General features: G+C 59.6%; 2 protein-coding genes across 15 annotated transcripts in view; one reads left to right on the top strand and one right to left on the bottom strand.

Moving 5' to 3' along the window:
- The window catches only part of LOC309597078 (lethal(3)malignant brain tumor-like protein 1), a 38,970-nt gene extending 17,883 nt beyond the window's left edge, over nt 1-21,087 (top strand). For 7 of the 14 annotated variants that reach the window (XR_014229667.1, XR_014229670.1, XR_014229672.1 and 4 more), the window contains 20 exons: nt 527-750; nt 1,530-1,674; nt 1,828-1,966; nt 2,650-2,773; nt 3,362-3,449; nt 5,615-5,706; nt 6,346-6,450; nt 7,335-7,470; nt 7,987-8,087; nt 9,150-9,301; nt 10,311-10,387; nt 10,832-10,917; nt 11,485-11,595; nt 11,880-11,994; nt 12,250-12,349; nt 13,313-13,510; nt 13,837-13,883; nt 14,836-14,993; nt 15,454-15,756; nt 15,835-15,895. Coding sequence is in view for 3 of the 14 variants with exons in the window: in XM_082326055.1 (XP_082182181.1) it covers nt 527-750; nt 1,530-1,674; nt 1,828-1,966; nt 2,650-2,773; nt 3,362-3,449; nt 5,615-5,706; nt 6,346-6,450; nt 7,335-7,470; nt 7,987-8,087; nt 9,150-9,301; nt 10,311-10,387; nt 10,832-10,917; nt 11,485-11,595; nt 11,880-11,994; nt 12,250-12,349; nt 13,313-13,510; nt 13,837-13,883; nt 14,836-14,993; nt 15,835-15,897; nt 16,891-17,025 (2,396 nt within the window). In the remaining 11 variants the exon portion in view is untranslated. The other 7 variants (XR_014229666.1, XR_014229668.1, XR_014229669.1 and 4 more) reach the window with 7 other exon arrangements.
- A 247-nt stretch (nt 21,088-21,334) lies between these two features.
- LOC309597080 (osteoclast-associated immunoglobulin-like receptor) lies at nt 21,335-23,824 on the bottom strand. The gene is made up of 6 exons (XM_082326057.1): nt 23,780-23,824; nt 23,514-23,693; nt 23,388-23,423; nt 22,927-23,196; nt 22,414-22,695; nt 21,335-21,777 (listed from the first exon to the last, which is right to left on the bottom strand). Exons 2-6 carry the CDS (start codon nt 23,542-23,544, stop codon nt 21,668-21,670), a joined length of 729 nt encoding a protein of 242 aa, XP_082182183.1. The 5' UTR covers nt 23,545-23,693; nt 23,780-23,824; the 3' UTR covers nt 21,335-21,667.
- Nucleotides 23,825-27,256: the final 3,432 nt, after the last annotated feature.

A 27,256-nucleotide genomic window follows, 5' to 3' on the forward strand; every position in this document is an offset into this window, starting at 1 on the left:
GGGTGTGTGTTAGGTGAGATCAGGGGTGTTCTTTAGAAGCAAATCTCCCCATTTTTCCTGCTCCCGGTGCCTCGGTTCCCACTGTGGACAGGCCCTGGGCTGCACAGTGCGTTCCTTTGAAGTGGAACTAAACTGGAAGATGCAGTCCAGGAGCTCGCCAGCACACTCCGGCCACATCAGGGCATCCTGGTCATGGGAGCAGTCTGAGGTTAGGCTGAAGTATCATAGAATCACAGAATGCTTTGGGATGGAAGGGACCTTTAAAGGCCGTCTAGTCCATCCTCCCTGCAAAGTAGGAGCCCTTGAACGTGGATAGTGTTGGTGCCACCAGCACAAGCCGTCGCTGGCTGCAGATCTTGTTGGGTCGCGCTGCCTGCTTGTGGGTGCTTCAGCCCACAGCACTGAGCCCTCGGCTGGGAGACTATGTCCTCTCTGTCATTTTGTGCCGCCTTTGAGCCTTGTTTGCATCAGTTAAGTGTTCTGCGTATGCCTCTGGTTGTTTTGTTTCCTTTCTTCCCTTCTCAAGCAAATGCCACTACCATCAACCTTCCCACGAGCACCTTAGAAATTCAGCGATTCCCTCGGGAGCCACAGAGAAGCACAGGGGCCGAGAGGCCAGAGAGGGGAGCAGGGAGCGAGCCCATCACAGCTACTGTCATTCCCCAGATCAGCGGGGTGCAGACCTGCAGCACAGTCCGTGTGCTGGAGTGGAAAGATGGGGTGGCTACTTTGCCTGGGAGCAACCTGCGGGTAAGTGTAGCCCTGGGCCACCGTGTTCACCCCCCTGCCTCTCCCTGCAGCTGCTTGCCCTTGGAAGGGGCAGTTCCCCAGCCTGTGCCAGGCAGGGACCACTGGGATGTGACGTGGCCCCCGGCAGTACCCGCACCCAGCTGGAGGATCCCTCGGCTGTTCCAGCTCTGCGAGGCTCTTGTGCCCCCATCCCTGTGCCCCTTCCACCCTGTGAGCTTAGCAAAGAGCGCAGACGTGGCGCCTGGGGGCTGCAGCAGTCTGCCCTGCATGGGGAGGCAGAGGGATGCTACGTGCTGTGCAGGGCATCTTTCCTTCCCAAGCTGTGCCGTGGAGTTGGCTCTCGCCAAACTCCTGCCCTCACGCTGGAAACAGCGGCCTTGCGCTCATCAGGCAGCGGGTGCCTTTAGGCGTCCCCCTCGGTACCTGACATAACCTGCACAAAACGCACCGATTTCTCAGCTGCTGCTCAGCCTCAGGGCACCGCATCCTCCAGCCGTCACCCTGCCCCTCGCGCTGCCAGCTGGCGCTGGCCTCGCCCGCGCGCCGGCAGCGTGCTTGCCCCGGCCGGCTCAGCGGCCAGCAGAGACGGGCAGCGGGACGGGCGGCTTTGGTGCTGTGCTCGCCTCTGTCATCGGAAGAGCTGTCCTCTTGTTGGACGTGCTGATAACCAAAGCACGTCCCTCTCGTTCTCAGAGCTCACATGCTCCCACTAGCTATCGAGTTACATTTCTGTCCTCCTTGTTAACTATTTCTCCTTGGTTTTTGGTTCAATGACGTAGTTTCGAATAAATGAGTACGGGACGCTGAAGGTGGTGAGTGCTGATAAGATGCCTCCAGTGGAAGCTATAAAGGAGGGTCACGCAGAGAAAGATGGGGACTCGGAGGTGGCACCCACCAGCAGGGACAATCCTACTGTGGCTCAGGGTAAGGGCACCATGGTGGCACTTCTGGGGTGGGTGCCATCATCCAGCAGGCGCTGTCTGGCATAGGCCCTGAGTGAGGCAAACGTCTCCTGCGTCCTGCTCTCCTTCCTTTGCTGCACCTTGTGCCTCACTGCTCCTCTTCTCTCTGACCCAGACGTGCCGGAGCAGACCAAGCTGCCGACAGCAGAAGGCATGTGCCACTGTGATACCTGTGGCCGGAGACACGTATCGGACGGAGCCCGGGAAGGCAGGGGCTTCTGCAGCGAGCACTGTCACCAGCAGTTCAAAGAAAGGTAAAGGAAGGGGAGTCTGCTGCATGCGGAGCCATATCCGTCTGTCTGTCTGCCCTCCCTTCCCTGCTCCACACGCCCCAGCAAGGGATCTGTCCCCGGCAGGTGCTGGGGACCCCACTTGTTTCCCTCTTCCCTGTAGGCAGAGTGCCCTGGCTGCAGCGTGGCGGGATGAAGACTTGTCCCAGGGGACAGCGGGAAGCCCAGGAGCCAGATTTTCTCCTGCCCAATTTGTGGCCTCATAAACACGTCTGCTGGAGCAGGGCTGCGGCAGAGGTTGCTGCAGTGGGTGCTTCCAGGCGGAGCAGCAGCGGGAGGCGTGGGTCAGGAGGGCATTTCCAGCCCCTCTGCTTACTGACGTCTGACTCCTGGGACTCGTTTCCCAGCGTCTCTGTGTGACTCTGATGCAGCTTAGAGCCCTGCTACGAGACTAGATTGCTTTTGATCCATCCCTGCGTTCGGGTTTCTGACACCCAGGCGTGTGAGGGTGATTCTGGTCCGTACCCTGGGGTACCTCTTGCCAACTTGTGCCCTAAGAGGAGCGCATTCATTAGTCAGGAGGGATGGGAGCGGGTGCGAGTAAGAAATGGGGTGACAGTGATTCTCCAGCAGCCACTCCCTCACCGACACCCCAGCCACTGCCACGTACTGCGCCGCAGCGGTTTACTCTCCCTTCCTCCGTGCAGGTCCGTCATTGTGGAAAACTCTGCCAGCAGCACCAATGCCACCGAAATCCTCAAGCCGGTGAAGAAACGAAAGAGGAAGGACTACCAGAGCCCATCGGAGGAAGAATATGAATCTGAGCAAATGGTAGGAAGAGAGCAGGGAGGGCCGCCCCTGCATGCACGGCAGGTGTGCGCACTTCTCAGGGGTGCTTTTCGGTGCCACGTCAGCTGTGTGTCGAAGGGGTAACCTGTTGGCCATCGATGCCAAAAAGACTGGAATGTGTGGAGGATCAGGACTTCTAGACACCGGGCTGGCTGTTTGGCGTGCCGAGCGCCTTGGAGAGTGCTAGGCACGTCCGGATGGGGCTGTAGGTATTGAGCGCTCAACTGCTCTCTTGAGTCTGGGCCACCAAAGTAAGTGTTGAAGTAAGAGCCTGTCTGTCTGTGTGCTGTGTATCCTGGGCAGGGGCTAAGGAAGCTCTGCTTGCCAGCCCTGGCTGTAGCAGATCTGCTCCAGGTGTGATTGCTACCACTCAGCGCCAAAATCCCCCTCGGGCTCCCATCGTCACGTCCTCCTGGCTGCCCATTTCTGGCCCAAGCATCAGTCAAGTCACGGACGTTGCAGAGGCACAGCATGGCCCTTGGCACCGGTGTGAGGGTACAACACGCAGCATAAACCTCTGTGCAGACCTCCAACGTGATGGGTTTCTGTTTTGTCTGCTCTCACGTCTAGGAGGAAAAGCAGGAAGAGAGGAAAAACTCTGGCGGAGACCCTGCCATCAGCAATCCGGAGCCTGATGCGTGGAACGGGAGCCAGCACGGTATGGAGGGCCGGGCGGGCGGTGGGGTGAGCGCTCCCGCCACGGCTGTGGGGTCCCGCTGCGGGGCTGGGCCAACATTTTGGTGCTCCAGCAGAGTCAAACACCCAGTGCAACACACTGGTACATGTTCCTGAAGGCTTGTAAGCTCCTCTGCTTGCTTGATCCTGCTCTCTCTGTCTCTTTCCATTTCTCTCCTTTCCTCTCTTTCTCTCCATGGGAAGGGTGCGCCCGTACAGATACGGCTGTGTCTTCTTCAGGCGTTGGGCCGTACTGTACAGTGCCTTCTGGTCCCTCCCCTTGGGAGCTGAATTTGTTACTTGCTCGTGGATACCGTGCTCGCTCCGAGAGGCACTATCCCGAGCAATAACGTGACTCTGCGCCACGTCTGGCTTTGCCCCCCGTTTTGGACGGTCTTATGGGGAACGTCCCTCACGTGATTGGGAGCTCACAAGTTTGGGAGCTGCTCCTGTAGGTCTGGTGCCGCTGAAGCTGGGTGATTTGGGGTTGTCTCATCTTGTGGGGATCCATTCCTGGACTGTATCAGAGGAGATCTCAAACGCAGAGCTGTCAACACAGAGGGAAAGGGGACGAGCTGAGAGATGCAGTGTTTGCTTGTTTGGTGTTTTCCCTGCAGTGCGATGGGGGTGAGGGGGAAGGAAAACTTGGGAAAATACTGAAAATAAACATTTATGGGAAACCTTTTGTCTTTGAATAGTGAAAGGTCATGCTCAAAGTAATTTTAAAATGAAACTGTTCCAGCTTCGTACTCCTCTCCATAGCCAAATGTAGGGACAGTAGCAGGGGCCAGATGTTGTTAACCCTGATGTTACACTGAGTTAACCACTATTGAAAAGGGACCTCACACTCACTTACCAGGTCCTTTTCTCTACAGTCTGAGCCCTGAGCTTGTAACCTTCCCTGCTGCATACAAGTAAGCAGTGCTGAGCCTTGATATTTCAGCATTTTATTTTCTTTTATTTTAGAAGTACATCAGCAAACAAAATACACACCTGGATGCTTCAGTGCAGTAGAGTCGGTGTACGCTCTGTCTCCAGGTGTATTTGTCGTTCTCCAGAAATGCAGAGCTTGTACTTACGGGTTCCCCAAACACGTCTGCCACTTTTCTCTATGTCCTAAAGAACAATAAAGGTGTTAGTCCCTCTTAAGTATTAGCGAAGCATCTAGGTTAGTAACCTTGCTCACTGAAGCTTGGCTTTAATTTCTTCTGCGAGTTCCTATTTTTTCCATCTTCACTTCCCCTAAGCCCAAGGGAGGAAGGAGTTGGTCTGTTTTTCCCCTGCGTTTCTGGCCTGCCCTGCCCCAGGCTGTCTGCCATGGCTGGCCTGGAGCTGTGAGTTACTCGGTGCTGGACTCAGCACAGCGCTCCTGGAGTCCCTTCAGGAGCTACGAAGCAGGGAGAGAAAGTGGCTGGAGAGCAAGAGACTTGGGCTGTGTCTCGTGTGCCTCGGGCAAGGCCTTTGTGGCCTTCCCAAAGGGGTCGGAGGCCTGAAGGATCACCTCCCTGCCTGCGAAGAGACGATGCTGTCGTCTTTTCGTGAATACCATAAGGGTAAACGAGGGCATCAGGGTGGCCCTGGTGTGCCAAGGGGGGCTCAGGTGGTTGTCTCAGAGCAGAGGATAGCAGAGCTGGTGCCTCTGGAGCGGCGGCAGGAGGTGAGCCCGCTGCTGGTTTGACTGGCCGGCAGCCCCTTGCGGCTGGGAGCGATTCCCAGACCTCTGGATGGATCCTGCTGGCTGCCCCAAATCCATCAGTGCTGTGGCCATTTCGGATGTACTGGCTGGAGGAGGACTGCTTGCAGAGGTGTCCTGCCGCTTTGCACAGGACGGCTTGTCCCTCGGGCTCCTTGGGTCCTTACCGCAGCACCGTGCAGCGGCAGAGGACGTTCGGGTCAGGGGACCTGTGTGAGAGGGGGCCTCTTGGCTCTGTCCCTCCTCGGGCAGCCGGCCAGGTTTGCTGGAGAAGGGGCTGTGGTAGGATGGTGCTGAGCTTTGCGGGGATGCAGGACTGTGCGTGAGAGCAGGATGCAGCCCCAGCGGGACCCATGCGCTCGCCTGCCCTCCGCGCTGCGCCGAGGCAGGCAGGGACGGAGGCTGGAGCGGACCCTCAGCAGCGCCTCTTGTGTGTGCGTTTGTGCTGCGCTCAGGTGCCAGTGAGGAGAAGAAAGAAGGCTGGTCTTGGGCGTCCTACCTGGAGGAGCAGAAAGCTGTCGCTGCCCCTTTAGATCTCTTCCAGGATGTGAGTTGGGATTTTCCTGTCTTTTTCCCTCTTTCATCTTCTCTTTTCTTTCCCTTTTTTTTCCCACCCCTCCTCCTTCTCCTCTCTTCCTTGCTTCCCTATTTTGCGGGACTCTGAGCGATAGGCAAGCTCCCATCTTCACCTGGAGGTGACCAGCCAGCCTCCAGTTTTGATTTGCCCCGAGTCCCACTCCCCAGCAGGGTGCTGTCCCCCGTCCCAAGCACCCCACGTTTGCCTGGGACACCCCTGTGGCTCTGGCAGGGTGGTGGAGCCCTTCCAGCCCTTCCTCGAAGCCAGGCGTGGGCTCTCCTGCGGCCACGTTGCTGCGCTGCACCCCTGCTCCCAGGCGGCTGATTGCCGGGGGCAGGAGCAGCCAGGCCCGTGCCCCCCTCTCCCTGGCTGCGGCTGTTAGCCCAGGGACACCCTGCCCTGCCAGGAGCAAGAGATGCAAACCCACGAGGAGGTGGAAGAATGTGGTTTTCTGCGGGAAAAGAATTCAAATTTGGACGACAACGTAACCTGTGGCCCACAATCTCCTGGTCCCAGCAGCTCCCGTTGCCTGCTGGTTGCTCCTTGGGATGGTTCTAGACCCAACTACCTGTGCCGTTTTTTACATTGTAGTTTAATTTTTGTTTCCAGTACCAAGTAGCTTCCCAGCACAAGAATGGCTTTAAAGTGGGGATGAAGCTGGAGGGGATCGATCCGCAGCACCCATCTATGTACTTTATCCTGACAGTGGCTGAGGTAAGGCGCCTCCGGTTCCCGTCTTCCTTGGCTCCTCCTCGCGGCCCCGCAGCGGGAGGCTCTGCGGGAGGGGCGGTGCCGCCGGCTGGCGCCAGGAGGAGACGGGCTTTGGGCCCTCGCCTGCCTGTCGCTGCGCGAGATGAGCTGCCGCTCCAGCACCTCGGTCAAGCAAACGGGGAGTTTCCTTCCAGTTCGGGGGGGCAGGAGCCAGCGCTGTGGAGCGGCTGTCGTGCCCCAGCCTGGTTGGTCTCTCCGTCGCGCTGACACAGCAGGGCCGTGGCGGGAGAGGCTGTGGTGAGGGCAACAGCTTCTTATCTTCGAGCTGATGCCCCACAGACAGGTCTGAGCCCTTGAGATGGAGGGTGCGGAGGCATCCCGCTGCTCTTCCTCGTGTCCGCGGAGGCCGTCTGTCTGTGGGGCTCTCTGCTCAGCCACGTGGCAGCCGAACCGGCCTTGCCTCGCAGTGCTCCCCGGGGAGATCAGCCATACCGCAGTGGCTGCTGTTCTCGCTGCTGGAGAGATTTCACCAACGCAGCATGGCTTTTAGCCAAAATCCCTGCGCCAGCGTCTCCCCCAGGCGCAGAAAAGGGAATCCTTGCACTTGCTGGACCCAGCAAGGTGCCCCACCGTGGCATCGCACGCACTAGCCTGAACCTCCCTTCTTAGGTCGGGCTTGTGGTGGCCTTGCGCTTACCTTGTTCCGTGCTGCACACCTTTGAGACTGGTCTGTCCCTCCCGATTTGGCGCTGGCCTGTGATTGACTCTTGGCTTCCCTAAGTGGTATCCTGAGATCGTGGGTGGGAGGGGAGGTGTGCGCGACGCTCGGGCGGGGACAGCAGGAGGTTTCCATGGTCCTTCCCTTTCCCTGCCCTCCCTGCTGGTAGGTGTGTGGTTACCGGATGCGCCTCCACTTTGATGGCTACTCCGAGTGCCATGATTTCTGGCTGAATGCTGACTCCCCCGACATCCACCCCGCTGGCTGGTTTGAGGAGACGGGGCACAAACTCCAGCCCCCAAAAGGTAAGGAGTTAGCGAGTCTCGGTGGGTGCTGTTGAAGGAGGGGGGCGAGTAGTGGGTCCCCAAACATAGAGCTGGAGATGGGGACAGGGTGGCTCCATGGGGCCTGGGAGGGGATGCTGCTGTGCCGGGGGAGTTCCACAGGACAACCTTTCAGGCACCCATAGCACTAAAGATTCTACTCACTCCCATTTTGGGGCAAAACCGGGTCACCCTGGATGTCCCAGTGCCAGGCTGGAGCCAGCAGCTGTGCCCCGGGGCAGGTGGGACTGAGCTGCCCTTCCAGGGAGGAGCTGAGCTCTGGGTTGCCGCTCCACTGCTAACGTTTCCGAGCACCCCTTCAAAATCCGCCCCTGGGCCTGAGCCACGGGCTTTGCCTTTCCCAGGGCTGCTGTAGACCCGTCCGCCCACGGCAGGGCACGCCTGGCAGCGTGAGGGCTGCTCGGGGCTGGCCGGGCTCGGCCTCGCGACCTCCTGGCTGCTCTCTGTGAACGTGCTGCTCTCGTTTCTCTTCCTGAGGGGTTGTAGGTTATAAGGAAGAAGAATTCAGCTGGACAAACTACCTGAAGATAACAAAGGCTCAGGCGGCTCCTAAGCACCTCTTCATGGTCCGAAACACCGTGAGTAGCAGCTTCTCCTTCCTGGCAGAGCCTGCGGGTCCAGGGGTGACCTCTTCCCCTCCGGCTGAGCAGAATGCCTCTGCCAGTGCTGGGCTTTGCTCTCTCCAGCCTGTGTTTCTCGAGCCCACAGCGCAGAGGGCCAGGAGAGCGTGCTGCTGGCATCGCTCAGTGAGATGCGGCACGCTTTGCTGCTGAGGGTCTGTAGCTTGGACAGTGGTTTGGTGTCCCCAAAATTGGCGGTGGTCTGATTCACTGTTTCATCCAGGTCGGTCTCGTGGACAGTTAAATCTGTTGCAAAAGTATTGGTGAGGAGAAGTAACCGCTGCTCTCAACAGTTGTTTTGCCAAAACCCCTCAGTTAATGTTTCCTAAGTATAATTCTGTCTCCATTTTGCGTCTTCATTGTTTCTGTCTCTGCCTTTGTTTTTCATATGGCAGCTGGGGTAAGGAAAGTGGGAATGTGGCGGAGAGCAAAACGCTGATGGTCTCTTTGTCGGCTGCAGAGGAAACTCAACCTACTGATAAATCAGCCTTTCCAAATTATTTATTGTGTCTAAACCCTCCTGTTCGTTGCTGCAACAATCCCGCTAGCATGTGTGATGCAGCGTTTTGCACAGGTTTTGGATCCAAGAAATAAAGGCATGGTAGGATGAAGGGCCCCATCCCAGCTCCTCCTGCCCAGCCTGGGGCACTGGTTGCTGCTCACACTGGAGGAGCATGACTGCAAACAAGTGTTTTGTGACAAAATCTGAATTGGTGTAAGTTGGAGGCTGTTTTTCTCTTGGAGGTTACTGCTTATAGAAGATCCTGAGGGGCTGAAGATTTCTCTTCCTCTTTCTTTGCATGGCCAAGCTGAGTTACTTAGCCTCTGCCTCTTTTCCTGCATGCACAGCAGGGCACTGCCCACCTGGGATCCTAAGTGGTCCTGGGCCTGCCTGCAGGCCAGGGAGGGCCTGGTTTTGGGAGGGTTTGGGCAAGTGCCTCCTTGCAGGAGGCAAGGGAAGTGGTGAGGAGGGTGCTGGGACCGCGGCTCTGAAAGAAACCTGTCCCTCTCTCCTCCCAGCACGAGGCTTCCCCGGGCTTTGAGGTGGGCATGAAGCTCGAAGCTGTGGACCGCATGAACCCTTCCCTGATCTGTGTTGCCACAGTGACCGATGTGGTGGACAATCGCTTTTTGGTGCACTTTGACAACTGGGATGATACTTATGACTACTGGTAAGTTCACAGAGGCTCCTGGGGTGCCAGTGCTGGGGAGACACCCTGCCACTGCTTCAGCAAGAGCGACGGGGTGCTTGGGAGAGCGTGGGACAATCCCAGCACGCTGCTGCAGACAGGCCACCAGTGGTCCAGTGAGGCAGAGGGTCACGGTGCTGGGGGACAAACCTTTACCTGTTCCTTGTCACCTCCTGGGACGTTGCTGTGGCCCTGTAGTTCACGTGGGGAAAGACAGGCGTGATCGCCTGCTGTGGCCTTGCCCTGAAACCCACTGGGAGACGGGGCCACCTGCAACGCAGAGACCGAAGGCCTGATCTTAAAAGGAGCTCCTGCGTCTGTGGGCAGGGGATTGTGGCTGGGGCGGGGAGGTGTCCCAGTTAGGGCCGGTTAAGGCTGATTAAAATGGCCAGTTAGCACAATCAGGGTCCTGAGAGCAACTGTTCCCTTCGTGGCTGGAGCCCTCTGACCTCCTCTTACTTCTCATCCCAAGGAGCTGTGGGGCTGCAGTGGTTTCTGTCCCCGGCTGCTCCTCGCTCGCTGGTGCTGGGCAGCTGCCTGCTCTGTCCCAGGGCAGACCTGCGGAGCAGCAGCACCGGCGTGTGCTGTGACCGACTGGGAGCCGTCACCAGGACACGAGCCCCGCCGATGGCTCAGGTCTCACCACTCCGAGCTCTGACAGGCATGGCCTGTCTCCCCGCTCGCAGCAAAGGGTTGCTGCTCCCCGCGCAGCTCGGCGGCAGGGCTGGCACCCGGGGCGTGCTCACGTCCTGCCCCTCTCAGCCAGAGTCCCCCCGCTCTAGCCCGTGCCTTGCCAGGGCCTGTGGTCCCCTGGGTCCCTCGGGGACAGGGGTGCTGTACAGCACCTCGGCTTCTGCAGGGGCTTTTGCTGGTGGTGCAGGCCTGGGGGGTGCTGCCAAGTGGCCTGCGCTGGGCCCCCGCAGCCCGCGCTGTCTGGCGGCGATGAGCCGGGTATCTCAGCCCCCTGTAAGAGTTCGGGTGTGTTTTCTAGGTGTGACCCCAGCAGTCCGTACATCCACCCGGTTGGATGGTGTCAGGAGCATGGCAAACCCCTCACACCTCCTCAAGGTGAGTCGGTGCCCCGGGAGCGCAGCCTTCACCTGGTGCATCCCCTTGGGGACAGGCTTCCCAGGGTGGCACGGGGAGCCTGGGGGTGCAAACCCCACGGCCCTTGCTTGTCTGCAGGCCCAGGCAGTTTCCTTCGGTAAGGCCACAGCCAGGGAGGCGGCATGCTCCTGCCGAGGCTCCTGTACGCGTGTTCAGGTGCAGCACGCTGGTTGTGTTGGGCCGAGCGGAGACACGAGGAGGACCCAAGCTGTCTGTGCAGATGTTTCTGCTTCCTTCTACTCTGGATTTCACGGTCCATGAGAAATTAGTAGCACTTCTTGGTGTCTCTCGCGTTCCTATGTGCTTGGCACAGACTTGGTTGGTCCTTCAAGGCTGTAGGACGTTCTGGGGTGCTTGCCGTCTTCCTGCAGGCACGTCTCACCTTCTGCATCTTCCCCCTTCCAGATTATCCTGACCCTGACAACTTCACCTGGGAAAAGTACTTAAAGGAAACCGGAGCATCTGCTGTCCCGGCTTGGGCCTTTAAAGTGGTGAGTGCCACGTCATCTGCTCCGCTGTGCCTGGGCAGGAATGCGGGTTTTCTCCACTGTCAGGTCTTGGCTTTTATGAAAAGTCAAGTGATGTTTGGTATGCTCCTGCCACAGGCCTGGGGTTCGGATCTACGCTCAAGGTTCAGAAGTCAGGGCTATCCTGGGCAAATAGTTCAAAACTGGGAAAAATGGGAAGTATGACCATCCCGTCAGCTAGGCAGGAGCTGGGCGATGGGAAATCGTTTAGGCTTGCTTGATAGTTGTTGTCTCCAACTGCAGCAACAGCAGCTGTGACCAGCCAAGTGTGGCTGCAATATAGATCCCCAAAATGTGTCTCTTAGAGACCTTCTTCCCTTGGGCACAGCTTTCCCATCTTGTTAAAACACAGCTCCTGGCCTGTCCCCACTCTCTGCCGTTGCCACTGTGAGCTGGGATGGCTCTTACCTGGACAGGCCAGGGCTGGGAGCTGGGCTTGAGGAGCGCACGCTGCTGGGAAAGCTGCCGAGGAGCGCGGGAGCCCGAAGCACGGCCCTGCTCCCCGCTGACCCGGGTTCTTCCTGGCCCCAGCGCCCACCCCACGGCTTCCTGGTCAACATGAAGCTGGAGGCAGTGGACAGGAGGACTCCTTCCTTCATCCGAGTGGCCAGTGTGGAGGATGTGGAAGACCACAGGATAAAGGTGGGTGCTGGAGTCTCGATGCTGAGCCTGTGTCCAGGCACTGTGCTAACTTGCTCCTGCCCTTCCCAACTTGCTGCCAGTTGCAGTGGCAAAGGGTGTGGAGCTCTATGGAAGCACACCGTGCGGAGGACGTCAGGTTCCAGTGCCTGGCTCCAGGAGGGGAGGAGAGCCTTGTGCTGCAGTTCAGCTGTCCTCTGCTGCTTGCTGTCAGCTTGGAGGGCTCCAGAGCTCCTCAGGGAGGTGCCCTGAGGTTTGAAGGGTGACCTCTCTACTTGTCTCCCCAGATCCATTTTGATGGCTGGAGCCACGTCTATGATTTCTGGATTGATGCGGATCATCCAGACATCCACCCTATAGGCTGGTGCTCAAAAACGGGGCACCCACTGCAGCCTCCTCTCAGTAAGTCCTGCGCCGGGGTCAGTCCCTTGTACCAGGGCCCAAGCGTGCCAGATCCCCGCTGTCACCGCCACCTGCCCATGCACAGAAACGGGAGGGCGGGTGCTGGCCGAGGATGGGCAGGGAGGAAGGGCTGTTCCGTGGAGGTGTCAGTTGGAAAAGCCCTCCCTGTTTGGCGCAGGCAGGGAGCCCAGAGCCCTGGCTCTGCCTGGGGCTGCAGCTGTGACAGTCTCTCTCCTGTTTCTCCTCCTGGTCTAGGGCCAAAGGAACCAGCCTCCTCTGCCCACGGGGGCTGCCCAACCCTGGGCTGCAAGAGCATCCCTCACACCAAGAGCTCCAAGTACAGCTTTCACCACAGGTGAGCTCCCCAGCGCGGCTCCGAGGGCACAGCTTCCCTGCCGGCCCGTGCCGGCCCTTCCTCTGCTCCTCCGCACCCGCCACCCCACCAGCAACCAGCCCTCCCCTGCACCCGCCCCACGCCTGGCTCTGCTCCCTGCTTAGGGCTCTGCTGCCCTTGCTCTCCCCAGGCCAGGCCCCAAGGCAGCCTGGAGCCCGTGGCCAGCGTTACTCCTGTGAGCTCCTACTCTGCGCCTGTCCTGCAGCACCCAGAGCTCCTGGGGGTGCCCTACGTGCCCATCTACCTGTGGGGACGTATGGCCTATGTAGGGGACAGTGCCTCTAAGATGCTGTTCACTGGTACCAGCTTGGAGGACGATGTTCCTCCCGCCCCTCATGGATGCCTTTCACTGTGAGGCTGGGAGCTGGGAAGCCCTGAGAAGGAACAGTGCATCTCCCGCAGCTCAGGCAGCCGCTTGCCTGACCTTTTCCAGGGGAAAGCAGGCACGGTGTAGTGCCGACGCCAGCACGGCAGGCTGGTGTCAAGAGGAGTGAGTATGGTGGAGCATCCGTGAGGATGGGGAAGGCAGATCTGGCTCCCAGGGGTTTCCTCTACTGGCCACGCTCGTGACACTTGCTTCCGCCTCACTGAGGCGAGTCTGGATGCCTGTGGGGGCAAGGAAGGGAAGATGGTGACGTGTGAACCCCAGTGACCTGCTTGATCAGCACTGTGGTGACTTGCACAGGGTCGCTGTGACGGCAGCGGAGAAGGTGGGATGGGTGTTTGTACCTGCAGGGACTGGCCGTGCCCTGGCCGCGCACCCAGCGCCCTCGCCCCGGGAATTTGTTCAGCACGTCTTTACTCTGCTTTCCGTGGCCAGGGCTGCGGCTTCCCGTGCTCGGGGGCGGAGGGGTGGCCCTGCTGGCTCGCCCCCCCATGCTGCTCTGAGCCGGGTCCAACGCTTGCCTCCCCTCTGTTCTCTAGGAAGTGCCCCACGCCGGGTTGCGACGGGTCAGGACATGTGACTGGGAGATTCACGGCCCATTACTGCCTCTCAGGGTGCCCGCTGGCAGAGAAGAACCAGGGCAGGCTTAAGGCGGACTTGTCCGACACCGAGGCCTCAACTCGCAAGAGGAACCTGATTGGCTTCCCTCAGCGAAAGAAATCTCGGCACCACGGGAGGTAGGGGCGAGCCCGGTGAGCCCCGTGCAGCAGTGCAGGGCCCCTGTGCCGCAGCTGCCGTCCCTGGCAGGGACGGCCAAGCCGGAGAGGCTCCTTGACCGCGGGGGAGCACAGTTGCTGGCAGCTGGCGTTTGTCCTTCCAGCTCTGTTGGGCACCTCTCTTGGTTTCTCTTCCCACGTTTTGTGTCTTTAGCTGTCAGCCCTTTGGGTCAGGGTCCAAGAGGTAATCCTTGCTCCCACTGCCACGGCATTGCTCTGTGCGGTGTGGAGGAGGGCCCTCGGGCCAGTCCCAACCCAGTTGGAAATCAGTCTTCCTGTCTCTTTAGAGGGCGACCTCCAAAGTACCGGAAGATCCAGCAGGAAGACTTCCAGAGTAAGTGCCGTCCTCTGCCGCGGTGTCCTGGCAGGGGCAAGGCTCGAGGAGCTGGGGTGGTGGCTGTTGGAGGCAGGTCCCCCTTGGCTCACTCGGGCAGACCTCACGCAGGTCGGCACCAGCGAGGAGCTTGTGGTCGACTGCCAAAGTTGACCGTCTGACAAGGAACGTCCCTGCCTCTTACCAGAGCTCTGCTAGGTCCCTCGTCGTGTCTCTTGGTTTATGCCTGTGAATCTTTGAGTGCTTTAGGGCAGGGAATTAGGATCCTCTCTCTATGGCAGTGCGTTTTCCCTGGCGCTTTGTCCTCTTCAGACAGGGATGCTGTGCCTTCATCCTGTGGCTGCCGTGCCCCAAAATATCAGTGTGGTTGTGAAGTGCCAAATTATTGCTGCAGCGCAGAGACTGATGCTGAACAGTTTGCTTGGCATTTAGTTCTGACGACTGACATAAGACGATGACTGACATTTATTCCAGCCAGTATCCATTTTACCTGCTGCCTACCCCAGCGCTGGGGGTGAATGAAGAGCATCTCTTCTTGGGAGCCATCCTTGACTCCTTGGAGCAGAGAGCAAGGGAAAAGCTTTGCTAAAAATGTGAGATGAACTGAAGGATATGGGATGGCATTCTGGTGTGAAATTTGACATTGAAATCTAGTTGAGTGTGGAAAATGAGTGATTGAAGGTGGGGAGAACAAGGCAAAGCCAAGCTTGTTTCTAAACTTCTTCCCCTGCCATCCCCAATCCCACCAAACCGAACACTTGGATACACTGATATCCTGTTAATTCAAGGGACAACCACTAGCTCTTGATACCTGGACCCATGAGACCATTCCCTGCCAGGCCTGGGCCCTCCCCTGAACGGGGCCTTCCCCAAGGCTCGTAGGATAGGAGGGGATGGGATGGGATGTTCTCGTCCTTCTACCTTGTATCACATCTTGCATTTTTATTGACAGCTATTGCTTCAGACAATATGCACCAGTCGCTCTTCATGTCTGCCCTGTCTGCCCACCCCGACCGCTCCCTGTCGCTCTGCTGGGAGCAGCACTGCAAACTCCTGCCGGGGGTGGCTGGCATCACCGCAACTACAGTGGCCAAGTGGACCATTGATGAGGTAAGATGGTTTTGAAGACTGGACGCTGGCTCCTAACCCACTGGCACGGCTGGGAGCACCCTACCTGGCTGTGCAGCACCACGGTGCGTGCACCAGGCACGGAGGTGCTTCGGCGGCCGCTTCCCTGGGCTAGTGAGAAGGCGGTCCGCTGGACGCGCTTGTGGGGCGCTGTGTGGACAGCTGCCAGACGGGAGCCCTGATGGCAGCTGCTGGGAAGCACACGCAGAACTACCAGGTTCTCGCTTGGCTTGAATGGGACGCTAGCCCAGGGCAGGCAGGGGAAGGCAAACAGCGGTCTCTTCATTTAGCGTGCTACAGTTTTCCAAAGAAATCAGTTTCATCTTTGCCAAGTTAAAAAATTAAACCATAGACTCTGCAGATAAGAAGTCACTTCCCTGTTTCTCTGAAAGAGAAATCTTTACCTCAGATTCTTCATCGTCACCGTCGTTCACTTTCTCAGGCACCTGCGCTGGCCCCTCTGAAGGCCTGGGTGGCTGGAACTCTGGCGGCAGCCCCAGCAGCCAGCCCTGCCCCGTTTCCCCCTTACCCCCCTGAGTGCCCCTCGGCGGGAACCGTCTCGCTCTGCTGGAGACGCCTTGTTGGAGATGAAGCTGCTGTCGCATTTGCCGCTCTGGGGCTGGAGGAGGCCAGCACCCCTGCCCTGGGCCAAGGGTGATCTCTAGGCACGGGAGGGTGCCGCAACCGCAGCCTCCGCCCCGTCAGCCACGTCTTACCTTACAGGGCGCAAAATGCCCCTGTGGAGGTGAGGATGTGGGCTCAGGGCAGGTCTCCAGCCAGAAACGTTGCTTCTGTCTTGACGTTTTTCTCCATTTATTCCAAGGTCTTTAGCTTTGTTCAGACTCTGACGGGTTGCGAGGACCAAGCCAAGCTCTTCAAGGATGAGGTGAGAAGGGCTGGAGGAGGAGCGCGGGCGGCCAGGGACAGCCGTTTGCCAGCGGGGCAGGGAGGAACTGGCCAGCAGCCTTCCTGCATCGCGTTGCTGCTGAACGCTGCGAGCACGCCCAGCGCCTGGCAGTGGCCCTCCCTGCAGCCTGGGGGCCGCAGCCCCGCCGCATTTGAGGGCGCAGCGATCTGCCTGTGCAGATGGGGTGGTGGGAGGGGAGATGCTGACCCCAGGGAGCTGTGCTGCCCTGCTCTGCCGGCACGGGTGAGGGAGGGCCCCTCTGGGGAGGCTGGGGGAGCGGGAGGAGGATGGCGCTACTGAGGCTGCAGCACCATCCCCTCCGGAGGGAAGCTGCTTACTCCTCACCCACTCGTCCCTCCCCACCCGCATCCTCTCACCAGCACAGCAGTTCGCTGGCGTTGCTGTCCCGTCAGTCAGCTTCATTGTTCGCAGACCCCTCTGCGGACAGACGCGCAGAGGGGCCGCTTTCCGACGCGTGCAGTGCACCCAGGGCAGGCTGGTCCTGCGCACGCTGGGTACAGCCAGTGTCCCAGCCTGTTAGTAAATGGCCCCTGTGCTTTAAGGGCGCTCAGGCGCCTAAAGCTGAGCTGGAGGCAGCCTCCATGCGTGCCGGCACCTGGAGCAGGGAATGGACGCGTGTTTGCCCAGAGCCGGTTGCCTGCTGGCTGTGTGCTGCGCCCGTTGCGCTCTGGTGCGGAAGCCCGGGCCGGCCGCAGCGTGAGCTCCTGGGGCAGCCCCTGGAAGGGCTTTGCCCCTCTCCGCCCCGTTCCCGGGCGCGCGAGCTCCCAGCTCTGGCTTGTCTGGGGCAGCATGGGAGCCCTGTGGGTGCCCTGCTCCCTGGGATCATCTGTGGCACCTGGCTGAGGGCGAGTGCGGCTGTGCACGTCCCCAGGTCGTGCCCGTGCTGGCTGTCCCTAGGAAGTCACAGCCTGGGTTTTCGGTGAGTGCCTTTGTCCCTGTTCTCCTCTCCAGATGATCGATGGCGAGGCATTCCTCTTGCTGACGCAGGCTGACATCGTCAAGATTATGAGTGTCAAGCTGGGCCCGGCACTCAAGATCTACAATGCCATCCTCATGTTCAAGAACGCTGATGACACCTTAAAGTGACTTTTCTTGGCCCGATCTGGACCCTCCCTCAGCACCGGTGCTGCCAAACTGTCTGGTCAGGACAGAGACTCCCCCCGACCGACCGCAGCTTGTCATGTCCTGCTCATGTCCTCTCAGATGCCGCATCTCCGCTCCCACCAGTCCATCTCCCATCCTCTCCCCTCCGCTCCGTGCTGCCCCTCCCCTCCGGCGCTGGGCACAGGCTGACCCCAGGCCTCGGGGGCGGCTGCAGGGACGGAGGGTGGACGTGGGACTAGCCTGTCTTAGCGCGACAGCCACCCCCGTGTCCCACCGTGACTGCGCCGATCCGGGGGGGCGCGTTGAGGGACGGGGGAGCAGTGCGGAGGGTGTCGCAGCTGAGTGCCGAGGCCACCACCCAAGTCACGCGCCTAAGGGAAGGGACTGACTGCCCGCGTACGTGCTTGCACCCGTTTAAAGGCTGGTCTTGGCTTTGCTCAGCAGCTGAGAGAGATTTCTGCCCCCCCCCCCCCAATGTGTTCCTCTGAGGGGGCTTGTGCTCACATCACTTCCAAGGGATGCTCTCAAGGAGCTTCTGCTCACTTTGCCTTTTTCTCTGCATTCTTTTGACTTTCCCTTTTAAAGCCAGATGATGACTTTGCTTTGCCCCTTCACCGCGCTGGGAGCCAGCGGCCCACCTCGTGCCCCTTCCAGGGAGCGGTGCGTCCGGGCTGCCGCTCTGCCCGCGCCCGGCGCCTCTGCTTTATTCCTCTTCGCTGCAGTGCAGCAGCCCGGGGCCCCACGGGGCCAGGGCTGGGTGGGTGCAGGACAAGCTCCATTTCTTGCGCTTCAGGCTGTCTTGGCCGATACATCTCTGGGAGAAAGGATGCTTGGTTAACTTGTTCCCCTTGCAGCAATCAAAAAATCCTCTGCAAAGGAGAGTCGGGCCCTCTTAGCTCAATGTATTAGGAGCAAGGCGCTTTCTAGAGTGGAGACAGCTGCTGAGGACAAGAAGCATCCTTTCCTCTGGAGGCAGATCCACAGCTCGCTTCTGAAGGTGTTCCGGAGTTGGCTGGGTCGATCCCGCCAAGCCTCCTTCTCCCCCTTTTTTGCCCTCGTGAGGCCCCCGGGTTTTGCTGTCTGAAGAGCGGGATCTTCTGCTGTCCCTGGATTCCTCACCTGCAGAGCTAAAAGAAATTCAGCAGTTCGCTGATTTCTTTCTGTCCTTTAGTAACATAGCGCCTTTTCAACAAGGGTGCAGGCACTTTGGGTGTGCCCCTGTAGCGCTGTCCTTGCGATGGAGGAGAGGCCGAGGAGGCTAGGACTCCAGAGCCAGGAAAGCCAGCGTGGCTGGGGGTCCTGGCAGAGTCCCAGGCAGCTTCTGGTGGTCCCTGCGTCCCCTGGCAGCGCCCACGCTGCTCCCGCCGTGGCCTGTCGCCCTTCCGTGCGCGCCTGCCGTGGCTGCTGGTGGGGCAGTGGTGGGCGGCCGCCTGCCCTGAGGGCTCTCCGTAGTCTGCAGTGATGCGATTTGAGTCTCACGTCCACTTTCTTTCCCATTCCCAAGGATGACATATCAGTAGCAAAACAATTTTTCCCTCTTTCCCAGCGCCCACGGACAGGGATGAAGGGATCTTAGCAAGCGCACCAGCAATGTGTCTTGGAGCAGCACTGCCTCGGGAGCCGCCATCACACCTGGGTCAATCTGTTCTAGGCTTCCCATGGAAATGTAGCATTTTGACTCTTTGTTATTGAGTATTTGGGGTCACATTTGACCTGCTCTTGAAACGTCTGCTGCTTGCTCTTCACGCAGGACTTGCAACTAGTCTGTGTATTTGTTTTCTCAATGCTTGGGTTTGATTTAGGCAGCTCTCCCTCTCCTTTCCTTTTTTATTTTCTTCCATCTCTTCAAGCACTGCGGTGCGGCCAGCGGTGAGAGAGGGGGAGTGGGGAGGAACAGCCGTGTCCCTGGTCCCACAGTCAGTCCCCGGGTCACCCTTGATCTGCAGTAAATGGTCCTGAAGTCGGTCTCTTCGGTTGATGGGGGAGTCTCCTTCTGGGCCACCGCGTGCTGGGGGAGAAGAGGAGGAGCCCTGGGACCTTCAGCTGTGGGACTCTGTGCGAAGGGTGCCGAGACCTCTCCAGGTGCGGTCTGGAATGAGACGGCTCCCTTGCCAGGACATGGTTATTCAGCTTAGGAGGAGACATCTTGTGAAAGCATCCTGTTCTCGTCTGCCCCGTTCCCTCATGCCAAGTCACTCCTCCTGCTGGGGCAGGGACTCGGCGCAGTCCCTGGGTGCTGGGAGAGGAGTTGCCACCCAGGTGTCAGATCTGAAACTGGCGTGAAGGATGGAGAGCCCTGGAGAGCTGAGGTGGTGGTGAGCTCAGAAGATCCCTGCGGAAGGGGAAGAGGAGCCATGAGCCGAGCCGTGGCTGGTCCACAAGACTGGGTACAACCAACACCGTCGGCTCTTGCTCTGCTGTTGGGTGCCATCAAGCCGTGCTCTGCCTGGGCACCAGCAAAACAGGCAGAGGTGCACGCTCCGGGCTGTGCCAGCCACGGGCATCAGCGGGAGGCTCTGCCTGTGGGGTACGGCCTTGCCTGGGCTCTTCTGACCTCCCTCGAAGAGAGCAGACGCAAACTGGAGAGGCCGCCAAGGTGCTGCCCCTTGGCTGGGGGGGGTCTGGCTGCAGAGCTGGACCCCGGGGCTCTGCTGGGTCCGAGCTCCGCGCAGGGAGCAGCCGCCAGGAAGGGCGGCCCCCCGGCAGCGTGGTGCGAGACGCCAGGCTCTGTCGCACGCGGTTCCCTGCTGTCCTGAGCATCGGTTCATCAGCCTCTCGGGCCGACCCGGCCCTTTGGGTGCAAAGCTGCCGGATTCATCTGGGTGAGAGAGTTACGGGGTTTGTAGATGGTCAAGGGCTATTTACTGTTAAAACTCAGAACCTTCTTCTTTCCTTGAAAACCAAACCAAGCCCAAAGCGCTGTGTGTGTACATGTGGATGGGTGTTTGTGGAAGTACCACGACACCGCTTCCCCTACTGTTGCTGTGTCGCTGTTTCAGTGTGGTGGTCTCTGTGGCTGTGGAGGCAGCAGGCTGTGGCCCCAGCGTCTTGGGCGATGTGTCTGCCGCCAGCAGAAGTGCTCTCTGGTCCCAGCAGGGAAGGCAGAAGAAGGAAGGTTTGCTGCGGCCCTGGCCTTGGCAGGTCATCCATCTCTACAGAGCGCTGACGGGGAGTCCCCCCTCAGGGAGCACCAGGGCCAGCGGTGACCAAGGCAGAAGCACCAAAGTTTTTCATCCTTCCCCCCTTGCCCCACCAAGCTCCTCACAGGGATGTCCACTGCCGCGTCACTAAGAAGCCGGAGAGGACAACGGTGCCGAGTCTGGCTCACAGCTTCCTCTGTGGGTTCTTCCCGAGAGATGTGACTGCAGCCGAAATTTCTAAGTCAATGAAGAATTTTTCAAGTCAAATGTTTTGTCGAGTGGAGGCCACCAAGCCTGCGCTCCTGGCATTCCTGGCCCTGCTGTTGGTGGGGCTTAGCTGGGGCCACGGGGGATGTCCCACCACGTGCTCCAGCCTGGGGCACGGGCTGTTTTCTGGGGCGGCTGGTCCGCAGGTGGCTCCGGGTGCGTGGGAGCAGTTGGAGCCCCTCGGGAAGGTGTTCCCCCTTCCTGGTGGGAACGGGCAGCGTCGTGACGGTGCGAGGCCAAGGTCTCCGGTTCAGTGAGAGCAGCCAGCCTGAAGCTCAGCGAGGAGAGCGGCCGTGCCCGCCTTGCCAGCGCCCAGCTCTGCCTTCCTCTGCTGCTTTCCGCGTCGATCGCAAGCACTTTTTGAAAAGAAAGAAACCTTCCAAGTTGTCTAGGAGGGGTGAGGGCTTGGGGCAGCTGCCACCTGCAGAGGCAGATCTGGGGCCGTGAGCGCAATGAGGGCTGTTGGAGCGGAGGAGGGGGACGTGAGAGGGACGGTGACCTGGCCGCTGCTGCTCCTCGCTCCGTAACCTCCGGGAGGGGACCCCTCGGCGCAGCGGAGAGGGCCAGGCCGGGGGGCTGCAGCCGCGCTCCCTGCCCCCAGCCCGCCCCGGGGCCCAGGCTCCCCGTCCTTGGAGGGGGAAACGGGGGGTGCAGTATAGAAGGAGCGCGATGATGATAACAAAAGCTTTTTTGCACTTTCGTTCATTTTGCACTCGTTTTTAATTTCTTTTTTCCGCGTTTTTTGATATTCGCACCTCCTCTTTGTGTTTTCATAACAAAAATACAAAATACTTTTGTTGTAGCCAGTGAAGCTATTCTGGAACTTTGTGTCCTGAGTATACAGAGGTTTAAAGGTCCTATATATATAAATTTATATCTGTATAAAAGTAAATTTATATATATAGATCATGGTGTGATGTGTTTCGTCAGTGTTTTAAAATAATAAACGAATGTGAGCAATGGAAGCCTGCGCAGCTGGAGACTGGTTATTGAGCCCTGCTGCTCCCCTGGGGAAAGGTGCTTGTCCTTGCTGGGGACCGGACACAGGGACACATGGACACATGGACACATGGACACGCCGGGGTGGGGTATTTATTCTGCGCCAGGGGTCTCCCAGTGCTCCCGTACTGGTCCCAGTGGCGGGCAGTGCGGCGGCCCCTCCGGCCCGGCGGCCGGGGCAGCGCGGCTGGCTCTTCAGCGGGCAGCTGAGCCCCGGGCTAGTGGGGCCCGTGGTGGCGGCTGCACAGGGCCTCCGCCACGATCAGCCCCAGCAGGACCAGGACCGCGGCCCCCAGGGCCAGGCGCACCGTGTTGCACCAGGTGTAATCTGCGGGGGAGAGGGAGGGACAGTCAGCGGGGGCCTCTGGGAGGACCCCCCCGGGGGCTACAGGGGACCCAAGGGGACGGAGGGGGCACATGTGGGGCTCCCAGGGCAAACGGACACGTGTGGACACGCTGGGGAGCCCCCGGGCTAAAGAGGGGCAAAGGGAAGCTCACAGGGAGCCCCAAGGGCGCCTGTCGGCTCTACCTCCCGCGTCCCTGCCCCCGGGACACCCCTGCCCGCAGCCCCTGACCCGTCACCCCGCCCGGTGGCACCACAGACGGGGAGGAGGGCAAGACCATGGAGCTGGCCCTCAGTTGCCACTGCCAGCCGGCCGGTGCCGCCGGGCTACGAGGAGCCCCGCGGCTGTCCCCGCGGGTGGTAGGTGCAGGCACAGGCGTACCCTGACCCTCGCCCCACCCCGGTGGCCTGGCAGCCCTGTGTCTATAGGGTCTATAGGTCACCTGTAGGGTCTCTGAGGGGCTGGCAAGGCTCAAATACATCTGAAGGACGCTGTAATCCTCTGCTTGAACCCTTACTACAGCTGCTTTCCTCCCTCACATCCTCTTTTCTAGTTCCCCCGGGACGTGGCAGATGCCAGGGAGGAAGTGACCAGCACGATGTGGCTGGGGGACGTCTCACCTCTCACCACCAAATCCAGGGTCTTGCTGACAGCAGACCATTCGAACAGAGCACCGCTGGTGAAACACTGGCAGCTGTAGCGGCCCTCATCGCCTTTATGCACGCGGGAGAGGTTGAAATCACCTTGTTCCTTTGGGAGTAAGGTGGCTTCGACCTGGCCCTCCAGGTACAGGAAACAGGCAGCGCTGGCGTGTGCGATGGTGCAACGGAAAGCCACGTAAGCTCCGGCGGCCACCTCATGCCCAGGCAGGACAGAGAGGACAGGTCTGGGGAGACGGAACTCTGTGGGGAGAGGAGAGGGCACGAGAAAGTGTGCAGTGCTGTGACACGGTGCCGGGAGCCACCAGGATCTCTGTGACCCCACCGCCTGGCTCAGGCAGGGGTGAGGATGGTCCCCACCTCTCCAAGCCAGGGAAGAGGGGAAAAACCCTGCCCATCATGGGGACGGGGAAGGCAAGCGGCTACGTGCATCCCCGCCCGCCCGTGTGGCGGCTGAGCCCGCGCATCCCTCACCTTTCACCCTGACCTCCACGGTTTCACTGCGAGCCAGCACAGTGCCTCCATCCACGTAATGGCAGCTGTAGCCACCTTCATCCTTTTTGGTGGCATTAGAGATGGAGAACTCGGCCCTGCTGCCACGCAGCTCCAGGGTACGGATCCGGTGGCCGCCCTTATACAGCACGAAGTTCCCATTGTCACGCTGGCAAACGCAGCAGATGGTGGTGGAGCCTCCTGGTGGGATCACCCCAGGCGGCTTCAGGAAGATGGAGATTGTGGGGGCACCTGCACAGGGAGAGAGATGCTGCCAGACAGACGGGGAGTCCCCAGCGCTCGGCCGCCCTGCGGCGAGCCCGGGGCCGGCTCCAGGCGCCGTCTCCACACAAGGGCGAGTTTTGTTCTGTGCGTAGGGAAGAGCCCTGGGAGATGGGTGAGGCCCACGTGTCCAAACTCCCCGTCCACCTCACGATACTCACTTGGCGTAGCCTCGCTCTGTGCCGCCAGCCAAGCACCTGCGAGAGAAACGGCCGTGTGACGTCACCGTGGAGTTTCTGGACGCCTCACGTCCCTCCCTGGGAGCCCACACAGCCGCTGGCACTCACCGAAGGCTAGCACGTGGGTCACGGGCAGCATCGTGTCCCTCCTGGCTCCCTCTGTCCTCGGCTCAAGCAGGGCTTCTTCAGAGGAAGGCGTTGGCCGGAGGCACTGAGCACCGCGGTTTCTTGTGGGTCCTGATACGCCCTCGTTGCCACAAGCCACCTTCTGTCCCACGGCTCGGGTTCCTGCAGAGACAATCGCAGGGCTGGGATGGTTGAACTGGAACCAGCGTGTCCCAGTCACCTGCCCGGGGCTGGGCACCCGTGACGACCTGGGCTGGGGATCCTGTGAACCTTAGCAGAGAAGCTATCACAGCTTTTGTTTCTCTTTCTCTGCTCTGGTCACTTGATGGGGAAACGGCTTCCTCTCAGCCCTTGCGAAACAGGGTGATGTTCTGCAACCAGGGCGGGGAGAAGAGGCACCGCAGGGCTCGTTCTCAACCTTGGTGAGAAAGCGCCAACCACAAGTGGCATCATAAAACAGCTGGTTTAATAAAAAGCGGACTACAGATAGCAAGTGCATCTTACATCCCCTCAGGGGGAGCGCACCCCGCTGTCCTGCAGCATTCGTGGACCCCGGATGGATTTTCCCAGAGCACGCTGCGCAAATCCCGTCTGTGGAGATGTGTCCGGCACCTGAAGGGGCATAAGATCTACTTGTGATCTATATTCCTCTTTTTTATTTTATGCCATTAATACATTATTACTCCATTCGTTGTCAGGCCTTTCTCAGAGGTCCAGGAAGACCTCTGTGTTGTAGAAGTCACTTTTTAGCTCAAATAAGAATCCGAAGACCTGCTGAAGCGGCCGCTGGACTCCTCCAGGGCTGTCGGCTGCTCCATGTGGTCCCCCCTAGGCCCTCCCTACCCTTTTCTTTCTCCCCCCTTCAGCCCTTTGGGTCTCCCTCGGAGATATTGTGGGGTAGGAGGAGTTCTGCAGCAGGGCGCCCTGTGGCCTTCTCCTTTCCCGGGGCACCTCTTCTGGCCCCGTCTCCTGTCCAACCCCCCTTTGCCTCCCCCAGGCTCGACCAATTCTTAAATATCAAAAGCTTTAATGAACAATGCCTTGGGCAGAGTCCTACCACCTAAGCGGTTCTACAAGGAGTCTGAAAAGATGCGGCAGGAGCCAGCTCCTTACGCACACTTGCACCAGCACCGAAGCACCAAGCTGGCGAGCGCAGGTTGTCCCCCCATGCCAGCTCTGCTGGCCAAAGGTGGCCCCGCAGCGACTGCACTGCATGACGACCAGGCTGCTGCACTTCTTCCCTCATCAGCAAGGGAAACTGTGTCCCCGGCATCCCTGCTCCCAGCCTGTTTAACCCCTTCTGCAGTTGGGCATCCTCACCTTCCATGCCAGATCACTCCTTGGTCACAAATCACCATTGCTGAGCAGTTACACCTTCGCCCGGTTCGCCTATGCTCCGTGTGCCTGCAGCTGAGCTTTTTGTCACCTAACGTAACAGTCGCCAGCTCTAGGGGCCGCAGGACTCCAGCGGGACAGCCGGCTCCATCCTTCTGGTGCAGCGGTAGCATGTGTGTGGCCCACCTGGCTGGCCGGTGGGTCCTGGCACTGCTGGGGGGCCCATCTCCATCCCCGCAGAGGAGGAACATCCCAGCTCTGGCATGTGTAGCAGATGCTCATGGCTGTCCCCAGTCCCACCACAGCTCTGAGGCTCACGGGGATGAAGAGCTTGAAGCCATGAAGCACTGACCTGCACGCCATCGCGGTGAGGAGCAAGGTGACAGAAGGAAGAAGGTGAGGAGGCTTCTCCAAAGAGGTGTCCCACTGCATCCCCTGAAATTTGTCCTACGCTTGCCCCAAGGCAGCATGTCCTACAGATGTTCTTATCTTCACATGTTCCAAGCGGTCTCCATGTCCTTGTGGTCTTCAGGCAATCTACATGGCCCGTAGTCCTTGTGGCCTTACTGTGGTGTCCTTGTTCTTCTGATGTGGTCTGTGCAGCCAGTGTGATTTCCTGTGGTCTCCCCATGGCCGGTAACATCCCTGCAGCCAAGATCGGTCTCGTGATCCATACAGTGCAAGTGATCTCCATACGGTCCCCGTGATCCATTTGATACAGCCCCTTCATCCAGGACAGTTCAGATGATTCTGAAGTCCAGTCATAGGCAGGAGACCAGAAAACTACCCCACCGGGGTCCCTGGCCCTCCCAGCCTTGTCCGTAGCACTGATGTCCCCCTGTAACCTCTCCCCAAGGAATGTGTGGACACTCACTGGTGTGCTGCCCTGCCTGAGCAGCAGCACCCTCTAGTGAGACGGTAAGAGAGAGAGATGGATGGGTGGGTGGGTGGGTGGGTGGATGGATAGGTGGGTGGATGGACGGATGGATGGGTGGATGGGTGGGTGGATGGATGGATGGGTGGGTGGGTGGGTGGATGGATGGATGGATGGGTGGGTGGGTGGATGGATGGATGGATGGATGGGTGGGTGGGTGGATGGATGGGTGGGTGGGTGGGTGGGTGGATGGATGGATGGATGGGTGGGTGGGTGGGTGGGTGGATGGATGGATGGATGGATGAAGAGGGTCTGTGAGGCCCTGATCTGAGATACTTGCCCTCCACAACCACACATCCTGGTCCCACATCTTCCTGGATGCATGTCTCGCTCCCGTGTGTTGCCCCCGGATACGTCTTGGTCCCTCCCCACCCTTGACACACGTATTGTCCCATATTCCCCACTGGGAGACATGTCCTGGTCCTACCTCACCCCAGAAACCCCTATGGATGGCCATAGGTCCAGCTCTGTGCCCGGCGGAGTCCACAACATGGATCCCTGCTGGCCCCATACCTCACCAGGTCCCCTGTCCCTGACCGCCCTGGGGCTCAGGGACTCTGCGGGACAGGGACAGCCCATGTCCTCTGTTCCCCAGTGCCTGTGTCCCTGGAGATGCCTTCCTCAGTGCCCTCCAAGTCCTTGTATCCTCCCATTCCCTCTGTCCCCACACAGTTCTTGTGACTGGGGGATGTCCTTGGCTGCTTGTCCATGGGGCCAAACCGCATGGGATCTACCAGGTCCACCAGGCAGGGACATCCCTCTAAGAGGTGACCTTTTTGAAGGCGTCGGGTGGGCTCATGGCCACCCAGAGACTCCTCTTGACCAGGGGCATGGGGAGCTGGAAGAGACCTGCTAAGCCTTCCCTCTCATCAGTCCCACCACAGCCCTTCAGCCTATGGCCGTGTCCCCACGCCCCCCCACCCCACAGCAATCCCACCCCACAGACATGTCCCAAAGTCCCCCCCTACCCCACAGCTATGTCCCACACGTACCCATCACCCCATACACCTGCTCCACATCCTCCCTACCCCATTTCCATGTCTCCATGTTCTCCCCACTCCACTGCCATGTCCTCCATGCCCCCACCATATAGCCACATCCCAGTGTCTCCCTGACCCATAGCAATTCCACCCCACCGCTATGTCTCCATGACCCCACGTGCCATAGCGACGTGCCTCTGCTCACAGCAATCCCACCACACAGCTGCATCCCATGTAACTCCACCACCCCGTAGCTGTATGCCCATGGCTCCCACCCCATTGCCGTGGCCCCACGGCTACCTGCCCCATAGCCATATCCCCATGGCCCTTGCCCTGCTGCCATACTCCAATGGACCCCATCCCACTGCCACGGTCTTGCAGGCCCTGCCCCATAGCCATAGCCCTATGGCCCCTGCCCCATAGCACAGCCCCCAGGCCCTCGCCCCGTGGCCACGGCTGCATAGCTGTGGTCCCAT

Source organism: Platalea leucorodia (assembly GCF_965183815.1).
Source record: "Platalea leucorodia genome assembly, chromosome: 13".
NCBI classification, from domain to species: Eukaryota; Metazoa; Chordata; class Aves; order Pelecaniformes; family Threskiornithidae; genus Platalea; species Platalea leucorodia.

Coding starts and splice junctions, on each gene's coding strand:
- LOC309597080 (XM_082326057.1), bottom strand. CDS start 23,544: ATGCTGCCCGTGACCCACGTGCTAGCCTTCG. Junction 23,424..23,513: donor GACCCACGTGCTAGCCTTCG/GTGAGTGCCAGC, acceptor TTTCTCTCGCAG/GTGCTTGGCTGGCGGCACAG. Junction 22,696..22,926: donor CGTGGAGGTCAGGGTGAAAG/GTGAGGGATGCG, acceptor CTCTCCCCACAG/AGTTCCGTCTCCCCAGACCT.